This window comes from Leptinotarsa decemlineata, unplaced genomic scaffold (assembly GCF_025532065.1).
Source record: "Leptinotarsa decemlineata unplaced genomic scaffold, Ldec_3_MD MMD2_P_RNA_scaffold_2, whole genome shotgun sequence".
Lineage (NCBI taxonomy): Eukaryota > Metazoa > Arthropoda > Insecta > Coleoptera > Chrysomelidae > Leptinotarsa > Leptinotarsa decemlineata.
In genome coordinates this window covers 15,042,027-15,057,362 of record NW_027412529.1, presented here as the reverse complement: position 1 = coordinate 15,057,362, position 15,336 = coordinate 15,042,027, and the positions used below count along the sequence as shown (strand labels likewise).

The 15,336-nt window shown below is 36.6% G+C and overlaps 1 protein-coding gene across 1 annotated transcript in view; it reads left to right on the top strand.

Annotated features, from left to right (window-relative positions):
- The first annotated feature begins 83 nt into the window (after positions 1-83).
- The window catches only part of LOC111504278 (cytochrome P450 9e2), a 40,487-nt gene continuing 25,234 nt past the window's right edge, over positions 84-15,336 (top strand). The window contains exons 1-3 of the mRNA XM_074184164.1: positions 84-232; positions 1,445-1,719; positions 5,927-6,090. Coding sequence (XP_074040265.1) covers positions 1,514-1,719; positions 5,927-6,090 — 370 coding nt within the window. The 5' untranslated portion in view covers positions 84-232; positions 1,445-1,513. The remainder of the gene's footprint in view (positions 233-1,444; positions 1,720-5,926; positions 6,091-15,336) is intronic.

Sequence of the window (15,336 nt, the reverse complement as noted above, 5' to 3'; positions counted from 1 at the left end):
TTCAATCGCTGCCACTGTCAGTATACTCACTCATCAGATAGTGATGGAATGTTGATCAAATCGTATTTGATGAGTTATTAATCTTGATAACAATAAGTTATGATGATCTCAAGGTTATTTGCAGAGTATTTATCACGTCGTGGATATCACTGAGTTGAGTTGTTTTTTAGTTGCTTGCGGGCCTGTTAAAATTCAGCAGGAAAAGTTTTTTCACAGTTGTTCAGATTGGCAGGTAACCAACTTTTTGAATGATTTCATCATTTTTTCCATAAAATTGAATGATAAAGAAAGGGTACACAAACTTTTTGGATTCCAAGTAGGCTGATATTGAAATTTTAATACTCACATTCCCCATGTGAAAGTACTAGTAAATCATACTACCAATCCTGAATAAAAAAGTTTGATATGTATCCACCTATATTTTGTGAAATTTCAGTCGCAGTTGTCTATTTATTATTTACTCCTCCTGATTGAGAAGCTATCATAACCAATAAGTTAACAGAGATACAAAAGTTTTCAAGAAATTAATCTATACAAAGGTCTTGGTTACACATTTTTTCAGAATGAAATTACGAATGCAAATAGAAATTTCATTAACTTGAGTTAACAGAATCGAAATTTGAAAAAACACCAAATAATATTTTCAATTTAAGAATATTGTTCAATTCCGACATTGTACTTGGGATGCTCAGACCTGTGGCATTACATAGGGTTCTCTTCTGCTCTTCATGTACGAGAATGATCTATTTGTCGACAGTGAAGGCAAAGTCACTGTGTTTGTCGATGACACCATAAAATAGCATTCGAAAATGAGAATGCAACATAATGAAAATAGTGACATTTCCAAGGTCTCAACTGGATTCGAAAATCAAAGTGATGCCAACATATCTTTCCTCAAGACCTCGAAAACATATATATCATTGAAATGACCAGTGCATGACATTTCTCTAGGGAATTGAATTAAGATAGTAGAGAACTGAATTATTAGTTTAACGTTCGGATTTCGGATGACATTCTTTTGTTTGATAACCATATATCAAATTCATACAAAAAACAGGAATTGACAACTAGCATTCATGAGATCCAAATGCGAAAAACTTTTTTCTATATATCTACACTCCTACACTTCTTCATGTACTAGTGACCAAACTTATACTCAGTACCTTATATTTCTGCAAATCATTTAGAAAAGTCCAATCTATCGATATTTATACCGTTTACAAAAATCTCATTTTTTAATATTTTCTCTTCACCCCATTTCTAATGAAGTTGATTAGTCACAGATGGCATATATTACTTTGTTTTCAAAAGGTATTTGATTATTTTCAGAGGGAAAGTCGTTATTTCCATTCAATTTGTTATTAATATCGAGTGAAGAAGGGTTCAAACAAATGAATAATTTTTTATCTCCAGACTTCTGAAACAAACTATTGATTGATTCCAGATCACCAACTCAGTTGGCTAAGTAATGTCAATTTCCTTGTAATACATGAATCAGTAAGATATTTGCAAAATGATTGAGTTGTTCCTGGGAGCTGCTGCATTAGCCACCATTTTCTATTATTTTTACATTAAACCCATGAACTACTGGGGAGAGAGAGGTGTCAAACAAGAAGGTCATCCATTATGGCTATTTGTAGACAGCAGGAAATCAAAATATGGAAAAGAGAGCGTTTTCGATTCAGTTGTCAGGTCTTATAACCAATTTCAGGACACAAGGTAAGTGACTTCAACCTTAAATATAATTAATATTTCTTCAAGTTCACTATTTGAATGAAACTTCGGGAAAACACTGCTGGGTCAATTCTGACGGGTTTGTGTGCATGCTTGAGTAATGTTCAGGAATCACCTTGGTATTTGTGATAAGTTTTCAATAACTTTGCCCACCTGATACCAGGAACATTTCTACTTTCGCAGAAGATAGATAATGAGTTTCCCACTGCATGTTTATCACTATAGATGCAAATATCTCAGTTGAGAATTGAGAAGCTGGATCTTCCAAATCTATTTGTCGAAATGTGAGAAACTAATGAAAAAGTTGTGTAATTATTTAAAATAGGACCCATATCAGCATTTTCAGTTATATGTTTCTCCTCATTTTGAAAGAGTTCTTCTTATCTTCGAAGTTTATTCAATATTCTAACTTCTCTCAACTTCGCCTGGTGATATATTCTTTATATTATCGTATCTACTTCTGCATTGGTTTTTCCTCTCTACTGTCATTATCATAACTTCGGAAATTCAGTCTTCATCACTCTGATTCCCAGGCTAGACGGCTTCTTGGTAGAATCTGAGACAACTGAGATCTGTGCCTCTCCAAGAACATTTTCTGCATAACTTAGTCACTCACTAATAGTGAGACATCATTTTGAAAACTTTGTATACTTACCCGAATGTGTGGCTGCTCTAGTCAATTTTGTACAACATTCTACAAAATCAATAAGAAAAATGCAGCTGTGTGTCAGTCACTCAAAGATTATATTCCATTTTGTTTGGTGAAGGGAGTGTTGCGTCACTGGTCGAGGTGCCACCAATTTCATATATCTTCGTTTGATAGGTATTTCAAATTTTCATCCAATCCTCTTTTATATTTGTGAATCTGATTTGCCGTTCTCGAATAATGAGCAGTTATATATTTGTTTAGAAAATCTGTGAATAATCAGCATATATCTCAATTCCAAAAAAAAATATATTCAAAACTATTTCCTTTCTTTTCGAGTATATGAAAAAAAACTGTTGTTGTATATTATATACTCCAGATATGACACACCTCCTCAAAAATATCTAGAAGTATCATTTTAGGTGATCCAGTGGGCTGCTGACCAACAAACAGTACTGCCTTGATAGAATACGAATGCTAGTGACTACTAAGAAGTTCCTAGTGAGGCGAGTGAGAAGTATCGCGAAAAACCTCAGATTGCGCGAGAAACCTTCTCGCTTATTCCAAAAGCCTCCGAGTGTTGTGAGTAATCCGCTGACCGCTGATCAGGTGGAATATTCCTGGAAGGACACTCGCAGCCAGTCAACTCTAACACTCAGGCCCTAGTGCACTTCGAAACTAGCTTTAGGCAGAAAGTTTTCGACAGCTTGAGCTCAATGAACTGCGCAACCATAACTTTAGATGACGTTCGAAAAACCCTTGTGGGTTCGATATGGGCCTAGAGCATTCACCACCATCTGGCCAGAGTTTTTAACTCATAACTGGACGTAGAGCAGCCGATTGTGGATTGGTTTGTCGAGAGGAGTACCGTTCTCATCCCCAAAAGCGAAAATTTGTCGAGAACCTGCTCCTCGATAGACGTGTAACGCAGTACTGGATACAGTATGAGCGTAACCTCTCTATGGCATGGATTGATTACCACAAGGTATCACATGAGCTCATATTTCATTTGCTTAGGTGCCTTGACGTACACGACAAAATAATGGGATGACCTGAATACGACTCTAGTAAACTCATTCCACCACAACATCAGGTCAGGCTAAAGGCCAAACAGGGTGGGTTACTCTCAGAAAGGGTGTGTTTCAGGGCAATCCCCTCAGTCCCCTTCTGTTCTGTATCTCATTATTGTCATAATCCGTTTTGTTCAGAAATAGTCGAGGGTATAACTGTGGCACACTTGGAAATCGAAGGCACAAGGTCACCCACTTGTTTTATATAAATGATCTTGAACTTTATACCTCCCCATCAGACCTTGAGGGTGGTGAAAGACTACACGCATGCTATCGGTACGGAATTCGTGATAGACAAACGTGGCAACGATCCATCTCCAAAAAGAACAATGCATGGACTGAGCCATTCACAAGAGACAGTAGCAGTGGAAAACTCTCTCCGTGGCAAATATCAGCACAAATTAGACAGACCTGGTTATCGAAACTGTCAGGGAAGAACAAAGTTACCGGAACAATTTTCTTGAGGTTTCAATCTTGCTCTACTCATTTAGAGTAGTGAAGTTGACTCGAGGGGAGCTGTATCAACTTGACGTAAAGTTCCAAAAAGTAATACATCTCTATGGGGGTTTGCATCCCAAATCGTCCGTTCCTAAGTTGTACTTTCCCCGATAACAAGGAGTTTGGAGGATCTACACGAGACAATGGTACTCCATGGAGCCTGCAGAGTTGTCAAGGATTCGAATCCCCTTCTCTGCATGGTTCGATATCATGAGAGCATGAATTGGAGCATTTCTCTTTAGGGCAGCTGCCCTAGCAGCTGGATAACACGGTTTAGTTTTTCTATACTGAATGGGATGGTCACCGAGTTGAAACCCGTTCAGCAAAAGGCTAATATAAAAACCACAAAGATCTCTTCATTTCTTCGGCAGCACAAGGATGAGCCAATGCATCGGGCCTTCTTCAACGATATTGAAGACCTTGGCTTTTTAAAGCGCCTGACTGTTGCTTTCCTCAGGTCAGGTGGGTTGGAGTTGGAAATCGAAGGATTATTCATGGCCCACCAGGATGATGTCTACTGCAGTCGCGTGATCAATAAGAGGTTTCTGGCATAAGGTGCAGGGCTTACCGCGAAGCGTCTGAAACCCATTGACTCTCTATATCCATCGACATAACGCGGCCCCACAAGTGCTGTGTTACCACCAACGGAATTTTTACGGTATTGACGAGACACTGGTGTTTCCCTACGTTCCCAGGGATATTGAATCACGTATGAGGAACGACAAGTGCCAAATCTATTGAAATTGAAACCATTTGTTTCTCACTTTCAGACTCATACAAGCTAATTAGCCTGATGTAGTGCTTCCCGACTAACAGAGCAAGACGATATTTGTTCTGGCGAGAAGAATATCGTTCGAAAATTGAAAAAAAAAGGATGACAAAAAGAGATTTTCTCTTCGAACTTTTCAGAGTCTCTCCAGACTACTCTGTGAATATGGTTTCTCTCATTATTGTAGTCCTTGGTGAAATTAATGCCGGTTTGCCGCACTAATGAAGAAATCTCATCAGGAAAAATGCAGAACGCTGTCATTCTTGGCTCACTGTGCACAGGGCACATAGTTCTCGGACTCAATGATCAGTCACCCCGCGGTGTGGGTAGTGATCGTTGGTTAATGATGCTGGTGCTTCCTTCAGAATGTATCGAGGCGTCAGGTGATAGGGCCTGACCAGCGCAACCTTAGGTTGAAAATAATTATTATTATACCGATGGAAATGAATATGACTTTTATTGTTCACAATTGAACTGAAATCAAACACGAAATGATACAGTTGTTACAGAAAATAGTGATAGAGAAAAGGTAACCTGTTAGATCTAATGATCGATTCTTCCACTCGATCCTAGAAAAAGCGAATAAACAGTTTCTATTTCTAGGGCTATTAGAGCTGTTTGGTGAATGGATAATAATTTTGATATAATATAATATAATAATACAGATTTCTTTAGTCACGCATACTCCTTTGTACATTCTATTAAGTGAAGAGAAATAAATATCAGTAATAGCAATCTTCTGCATTCACATTCGGGGGAGTTATTATTGTTGATTTGGAACATTGAAGGTAGTTATTAATGAATTCAGTTGTTTGTTAAAGTTTTGGTGTGCAGTATTTTTGTTCTGGCAATGTGAATGCCACGATAGATGGGTGATTCACTGGAGAAAATATCCAATCTAACAATTTCGATGTGAAAAACTTCAGTTCATTAACTACGCGAAAATGTTCAATGTATAATAAATCAAAGGTGGAATGCACTAGACAGTTGACTGAAATCCCACTTTAGGGCAATCGTGTAACAATAACCAGAAGGAAAAACTAGTCAAGTTTTATCATTGACCAATGCATTGATGATAACTTTGAAAACTGCCTGTATTTGGACGTAATTGGAAGTAAGCTTACATTTTTTAGCGAATAACTTCCTCATTCATTGAAAGTTGTGATGTGTTCATTCTCCTGTATATTAATACTATCGCTTTTTTCCCAGATATCACGGAATATATGATTCCACTCGACCTATTTTGATAATAAAAGATCCAGAACTACTAAAACAAATCACTGTTAAAGATTTTGATCACTTCACCGATCACAGAAACCATATTGAATTGGATGTTGATCCACTATGGAGCAGAAATTTATTTTTTTTAAAAGGTATGTAGATTCAAATAAATCCTAACTAATAACATAAATACTAATTTTATATTGAACATGCCTGGAGAAGCTATTGATAGTGGAACGCGTGTTGTGGATTTGTGAACTGTTAAGTGAAAATCCAGTTAGTTACTCAACGATTTTCAAAAATCTGTCACCTCAGTGAGTAACATGAGCTACATTCTATTTGAGAGAATATCGGAGATCTCTACGAAAGTTCTAATAATATAATATGCTGCGGTGTGCCTCGACCGCCACAACACCACCTGGATCCATGCAAAGCGAGAAACATCGTGACCGTCATGCAACATTTGGAAAAACCATAATCAAGCGAAAAACAGCCAACTCCCGCCATGGGAGATGCGTAAGGTGAAAGCACTCGAATGACTTATAAATAGTCACCTTTTGGAGAAATAATTCTCTTTCCTCCGCTGACTGATGTATCCAGTCCTGATGTAGATGACTGGATTCGTCAGGAAAAGCCGGGACGGAGCCCAAAGCTACTTCTCGAAATCAGAAATTTCGAATCACACTCCTTGTGTGAATAATAATAATCAAAATATGGGCACAAATCAAAATGTGTCAAATGATAGTGTTTCAGACTTTTCTGGAAGTTAAGTCTGCTCAGGACAAGGATCAAATTCTCAAGGTCCAGCCTGTGACTTCTGATGATTATGATTGGTTCTCAAGACTTTTTTTGAAAGAAAATATCCCTCACCATACATATTCTCTCCCTGAAGATCGGGAAATCTGTGCAGTATTCAAAGGTAGGCCAAAAAAACTTGACAGTGAAGAGTTAGGAGCCAAGGGCTTTGACTTAACTTCTGACACGCGAATGAAGCGTGCACACAAGCCAATGCCAATGATTCTTGTGCTGGTTAGCAAAGACCAGAAGCACATCTTTGGAGTCAAATGCTTCCTGAGTGTGAAGGTTCAGGTTGAACCTTAGCACCCTAAAACTTCGGTGGGTCGGGGCACTGCTACAGGCCACTGCCGGTGTAATTGCTTGACAGTCCTCTCATTTGAGTCAAGTGAGCTGGCAGACACCACACCAATACCTGCAAAAAGGACAGGAGTGACCCCTCGAAATGCAACAATCACAAAGGGGTTCATACTGCAAACTACCGAGGCTATCCTGAGTACCCTAAGGCTCAAAAGAAGTCCAGAGATCCAGGAAGACCTGGCATTGTACTCGTACGGCGGAACATTTCATTATTAGACAATGGATGTCCGAACTAAAGAAATTCTGAAATTTCTGTAGCAACAGTTACTTTACAAATAGTGAGGTTATGGTTATTCTACCGAAATAATGTATTATTTATCGGAATATGTAGTCGAATCAACAAAGTATTTTTCTCGAAAGTCCACAAAAGCAACTCCGATTTTGACTATTTGGTTTTCAAATGTGTATTTTTCTATATTTTTTGAAATCAAAAATTCTTTGATTACTCATATGAAAAATTCAGTTTTGCGTAGACTTTTTTTGAAAATATCCTCCGGATATTGATCGTTTTCAAAATATTAGATTATAGAAATTTACTAATCGATCAAAACACCAGAAGTGAATATAAATAAAGGAGGAACCGAAGAAAAATCTTAGATATATAAATTATACATGTATCTCAATGTATCTCAATTCTAGAAATACAAAATTGAATAAATATGGATTAATTAGTTTTCTCTGCAGAAAACTGAACAAAAATAATATTTTGATTGAAGTCAGACAGAAAATGATGCTGATCATCCACTTGTCCATCGTCTCCAGATAAATAACCTTTCATAAAATTTATTTGAAGAACATAATATTAATGTGTGAGTAACATTGGCGGCTGAAGCACTCGATGAAAATGAATTTTTTCAACCAATCAAAATGAAGACGCCATTTCGACGAAATTCAAAAACATACAATATTTCATTGAAACGTTCAGAACAATTGAGTTTGTCGCCCACTTTCCCGGCACAGCACAACACAGCCCGTCCCGTCAAAATACGTATAGGATTGAAATGATGAAAATGAATGAACAACCGCCCACTAGCCCGGCACGGCACAATCAAGAGCATCCGCCGCCGGAAAGGATTCCAGATCTCCGATCCTGTCCAGCAAATAACGGTACGTGTTGTGACGAACTGGCCAAGTGAGCGCGTCGCTGGCCAGCGCTTGCCAGCACCAACTTGTCCAAACGTGCCTGGAAGGTTTCTGTATCTCTGTTTTGCTATTCCATCACTTGACAACACGGTGTCAGACGATACCTATGAAAATGGGCGAGGAAAAATTGAGTTCCTTATTGAAGCAGGCTCTGGAATATCCATAAGTTCTGAAAATTTGCCTGGAGTCATTCGAAAATACTCAAAAAATGTCTCCTGGTCTTCTTTCAGATCATTGGAAAGATGACTAAATTCTCCCAGATTTGCCCTCTTTTCATTAATGGGATTGACCTACATTCTTCTTTTTTGTAACTTTTTTTTTCTACATTCAATAATGCGGTCACTATAATGACTTCTTTGTCAGAACTGCTAGTGATAGACATGTCTCTGTCACCTCTCGTTGTCATCTGAAATTCTCTTAAAATCGAACAAACAGCAACTTCAGTACAGTGGTTGTAGCTGGACAAGTGGGCTATGCTACTACCTGGCGCCATCAGGCGACGGACAGTGCCGCGCTGTCTGTCGCTGACCCATGGGAAGCACCTAGTGATGCAATGAATGTATTGATTGCATTCTCACAATGTACGGTACCAAAACATTTGAATGGACTGCTATACAATTGTTTCATTGCATTAAGCTTGTCTCCTATTTGTCCGGCACGGACAGCAGGAAAGAAGGATGTTGGTCCATTTCATTAATCAAAATATGGCAAATCTGGGAGAGTTCCGTCATCTTTTCAATGACCTGAAAGAAGACAACGAGAAATTTCTCCAGTATCTCCGAATGACTCCAGGCAAATTTTCAAAACTTATGGATATTCTAGAGCCTGCTTTAATAAGCAACTCAATTTTTTCGTGTCTATTTTCATAGGTACCCTCTGACACCATGCTGTTAACTGATAGAATAGCAAAACAGAGAGGCACAAACTTCCCAGGCACGTTTAGACAAGTTGATGCTGGCAAGCGCTGGCCGGCGACGCGCTCATTTCGCCAGTCCGTCAGAGCACGTACTGTTATTCGCCAGTCCGTCAGAGCACGTACCGTTATTTGCCGGACAGGATCGGAGAGCTGGAATCCTTTTCGGCGGCGGATGCTCTTGATTGTGCCGTTCCGGGCTAGTGTCCTGTTGTCCATTCATTTTCATTTGTTTCAATCCTATACGTATTTTGACGGGACGGGCCGTGCTGTGCTGTGCCGGACAAGTGGGTGACAAGCTTCAACTTCAGAGAACAAGAGATTGCACTGTTTTCATAAATATACCGAATTGACAATTTGATGCTGGATGATAAAACCAGACAGGAAATAAAGTGAATTATTCTTTGAGAATTTACAAACAGAATCACATTATATTTACAGTTATTTATTCCGTGCTGCTTTTGTTGTACAGGATTGAATTGTTAATGCGATATTCATTGAAAATACTATACAGTTATAGGAGAAGAATGCCCTAATATTTTCTGAAGAATGAGGTTGGCAAAAACTAACTGCTTGAAATAAATCAAAATGTCGCAACTTGCAGCTGTGTCTTAAAAACTCTCCATTAGAAAATATGTTACCCAAATAAATAATCGATTGAAATATAACTTATTATTAACGATTTCTCTATGACACTCAAGTTCTATCTTAATTATATTTATAAAAAAAACATCAACGTTGTTACAATAGCAGTTTTGTTGTGAATACGTGATGCACGGTTTTTATACTGAGAAATTTATATATGAGTATTTTTTCAGAGAAGTCACACAAAAGTGTATTTCCTATATTGATGTTATATGCGAATTAGCATCTCACACGTATCAAATTACAAGCGATAACAGCTTCCTGCTAAAAGTGCTAATTGTGCAGTATCAGCAAGATGAACACTTGTGTTCCAGACAAAGCAATTGCTGACACTGTTCAAATATTGTTTTTCATACTAAACATATAAATAGACCCTGCGAGGTCAGAAAGATGTTCATCAATGATTTATTCATTCTCAAGTATAGTTCATATCAATTACTTATTCAGTTGATGTTCCAAGTTTTTCACATTATATTCAAATATTGTAATGAAGTGTTTATAAAGAAATAAACCAATTTTTTAAAAAGTGAATTGTGAAAAACAAGATATAACAAATTAGCGCAGTCGTGCGGATTCCTGAACGTCGCTAGAACAAGAAAATTCTAACTGGCAGCGATGGATTCCAATCCTTGAAGGAAACAAAGAACCAAGCCCTTCAAGGAAAAGCAGAACCAAGAGAACCCGAGGAGTCATCACTTGAAGAAAACATGAAACAAATACTGTAAGTCAACAAAGATTCATCTCGTTTATTGTATTGAATTTTATTTCATTGCAATGATCAAACAGATTGATTATTGGCTTATTGTCTAAACCAATTGTTGATAATTGCACAGATCAATTATCATCAAAATAATCGTACTGTTCGATCATCTCAAAGGTATTGAGTATTGCTATTATTGATTTATTACAGTCCAGTGAATCGATTAATTGAGCGATATCCCTGACAACGAAAATGCCCCTGAACCAATCCCTGAACCTATCCCCAAAATTGAACCATATAAATTGTCAGAGATATTTTCGGTCGTCTCTGAGTTTGAAGGAGACCAACTTTTATAAATGCTTGCGATTGTGCATATCAAATGTCAACTCGTGATCAAAGAAATCTTTTGACAATACACATTAAAAACAAACTTCACGGAAGAGCTGCCCAACTGATAAGCTCTCGAAACCCCGAAACATATCAAGAAATCGGACACCTACTGAATTTGAACTTTGGTGATACCTGAGATCTCACCCTCTTAATCCAAGACCTGCAAAGACTAAAACAGCTACCAAATGAAACCGCGTTAATATTTTTCAACAGATTACAAGTACATAATGCCAAAATGCACGCTTGTATTCAAAAATCTATTCTCACTGCCGATCAAAAGACAGCTCAATCGAGACTCATCGAAACCATGACACTGAATACACTACTTACCAGACTTGAACCCAGATTAGGACAAATCATACGCGCTGAAAACCCCAGAGACATGCTCGAAGCACATATGCGAATCAGGAGAGAACTCCAACTTTCGTATTTCAAAAACCAAAAGCATGACAAACACAACCAACCGAAAAACAACATTCCCAAAAGACCCCAACAACCTCAGTCTTCAAGAACGTGTAACTTTTGTGGACGCTTTGGTCATTCGTTGAACGAATGCCGCCAAAGACAACGATCACAACCTAATAACACAAATTCCTTCCAAAATAAGAACTTTCCGAAACCAAATTCTCCTCAATAAAATCGTCCTCAATCGAATTTTCAAACCAATCAACAGAAACCACAATTTCAAAGCAATCAACAAAGGCCGCAATTCCAAAACACCCCATCCAGGCCAAATTTCCAGAACCAAAACCAGTATCGTCCCTCAGTAATTCAACGCAACCCCAACTTAAATCAACAAAGAACACTTTGCGTTGAATATGAAGAATCACAACCTCTCCAAGATTATAATACAGAATATGAGAACTACTATACAGCTAGTAGCCAAGAAAATGACTATTATACTGATAATGGTCAATGCCGCAAGAACTTGAACGATACGATCAATACAACCAATATGATCAACACGACCAATATATAAGCAATTCAAATATCTCAGAATACCAGGATTTTCTTTCACTTCCAACACAACATCACCCTCCAGATTTCAGTCAATCCCAAGACATAACATCGGATATTCAAACCCAAATCCAATCAATGAACCTAGAAGATTATCACCCTAGTCTGAACTTCCCGGAACAACACTTCATGTAAGTTCACTTCACTCCATGAACTCAAAAAACTTATACTTTATCAAAGACCTCTCAAATAATTTCAAAATTTTAATAGATACTGGTGCAGGAATTTCGATATTCAAACCAAAAACTTGTGAAAAACACCTTCACCGATTCCCAGAAAATGTAATAGTCCAGGGAATCACGGACCAAACAGTTTTAATCACTGAATCGACCCCGATCAATTTCAAAGATAATGATCCCCACAAAGTCTATGTTCACAATCTTGATATTGAATTCGATGGTTTATTAGGATCCGATTTTCTGGAACATTATAATTGTATCATTGATCTAAAAAACAAACAATTAATTACAAATTTCAAAACAGTTCCTTTATTCAAAGTTATAGATAATGAAGTAACTGAGAATTCGAAACCAAACCAAATTTCAATTGAACCCAGAACAGAAAGAGTTTTCAAACTCGAAAGTAATTCAAAAATACCGACGCTATACTGTTAGCGCAAGAAAAAGAGAAAGTCAGAATACCAAACGTTTCAGTAAAAATTGACAAAATAGTGAATTTTTGACAAAATGCCAACGCAATTCCCAAAACAATCGATTTTTCAGACCTAATTCTCGAACCAATAACAGACTTTCAATCAATTTTGAACTTTAACACATCTCATAATGATTCAGAACAAATTGACAGAACTCAAGAAATAAAAAACCAACTCAGACTTGACCATTTAAACCATGAAGAAGAACAAATGATAACCGAATTATGCCTAGAATTTTCTGACATATTCTATCTTGAAGGCGACAATCTCACCTTCACAAATGAAATTAAACACACAATCGAAACTAACAAAGCGATACCCGTGTTTACAAAATCTTACAGATACCCTCAAATCCGCAAAGAAGAAGTCTACGACCTTGTACTGAAAATTGATTTCATTTCCTGCTGATTTCAGCAACACCCACAACATATTCCCAATACTCCATTCAACACATTATTAACACAATAGGAATTTTTCTTCACGAAGAAAGCACTTTGAAAATTCCCAATGATAAATGGACTCTTCTCGTCTACAAAGACTTGGACTCCATAGAATTTGCCCTAAATAACAACATCAAAATTTTGGAAAACATGCTATATACTTTCGACCAATCAAACCCTAGAATGTTATCCTTCAAAACCGAAGTGAAAACGCACATTAGTTTATTGACCCAAATATCTGACTCACTTGACTTGAAATATCGAGAAATATTTGCAGACACCCAAAATTATTATAAAATATCCAAACGAGGATCAATTAATGGAATAGGTACCTGGAAAGCCATTACTGGTAATCTAGACTCGTCAGATGGCGAATATTACACCAACTGTATTAATAAACTCACTCAAGACGAAAACCAATTAGAAAACCTTTTGAAAAATCAAATATCGGTGACCACATCAGTAATCAGAAATTTCAACACAACTATTCAAAAACTTCAGATCGATGAAGAAACCTTCAATTGAGATATCAAGCAAATAGAACAATCAATCTATAATATTTCAGACGATCTTGCGTATTATGAAGCACAATTGAAAACATTGGAAATATGTGAAACATTAATGGAAAGCTATCTTTTCTTGGAATCAACTCTTGATGACATCTTGAATTCAATAACATTCGCTAGATTGAAAATACTTCACAGTTCAATTATCACTCCAAATGACCTAATGAACTCACTTCAGGAAATTTCTCAATCACTCCATAAAAACAATCTACCTTTAATCCAATGCTCTCACATGCTGCTCAATATATCGAAATCATCGAACTTGAAGCATATCAAGTGGACAAAAGAATTGTTTTCATATTAAAAACTCCACTGGTCGAACCAGAAACATACACTCTGTATCGACTTTTACCAATACCAAATCCAGATAACCGAACAGGACTTCATCACATATTATTAACTGTTCAAAAATATATTGCGAGAGATGACGAATCATTGTTGTACAATTCCCTGCTAAAACTCCAACCCGGATGCAGCTCATTCGTTGGAAGCACTAGAATTCACTTCAAATACTTTGTCGATAGATATAAGAACGTCACGTACAAAAACCATGCCGTTCGAATACCATACAGTTATAGCGATCATCTTCCTGAAAAACGACATCTTCCAGAACTGAAACCGCTGAAACTCAACAAAATCAACGTTGACGAGTTGAACATCGCTCAACATAAATTACACCAATATTCCGAAGAATAGAATAAACCCATCAATTAGCCGTTTATGAACAAGCACATATCATGGTTTACATATTGCACTATAACATTGATCATTGTATTAATCATACTTTACATATTTTGCAAATGTAGACGAAAAGGACCTATACGAATCGGTATAACATCCACTTCGAATCAACCACCCCCGGATCATCCAAGATCAGACAGACAACCATCCCCAACTCAACACCAGTTTCCACAAGGAAAATGTTTTGTGAAAAGTTGCAGCAAAAAGCAACAACTTTTTGTATAAAAGGGAAGTTGTTATATGCGAATTAGCGTCTCACACGTATCAAATTACAAGCAATAACAGCTTCCTGCTAAAAGTGCTAATTGTGCAGTATCAGCAAGATGAACACGTGTGTTCCAGACAAAGCAATTGCTGACACTGTTCAAATATTGTTTTTCATACTAAACATATAAATAGACCCTGCGAGGTCAGATAGATATTCATTAACGATTTATTCATTCTCCAGTATAGTTCATATCAATTACTTATTCAGTTAATGTTCCAAGTTTTTCACATTATATTCAAATATTGTAATAAAGTGTTTATAAAGGAATAAACCAATTTTTTAAAAAGTGAATTGTGAAAAACAAGATATAACATTGATATCATGATTATTATTCAAACAATATAAAATATTATGTCATAAATTTAAAAAGTTAGCGATGTGAAATGATGTGAAAAACTGAAATGAGCAAGTAGCTTTCTGTAAACAATATTTGGTGTAGTTTTTCTTTGTGGTACAATACAATGTTACAATAATATATATATATATATATATATATATATATATATATATATATATATATATATATATATATATATATATATATATATATATATATATACATATATATTGTATTGTACCAGAAAGAAAAACTACACCAAATATTGTTCAACATTAAAGTTTAAATTTTTTCGTCGATTTATATGTTCAATTAATTGTTTTTTTACTCATTTTTTACTGTGAGTATGATTTGTAATTTTATTCATTGGCAAAAAACCCACAACTCAATAAATTATAGGCCCTGAAGAAGCTTCCCACTAGAAGCGAAAA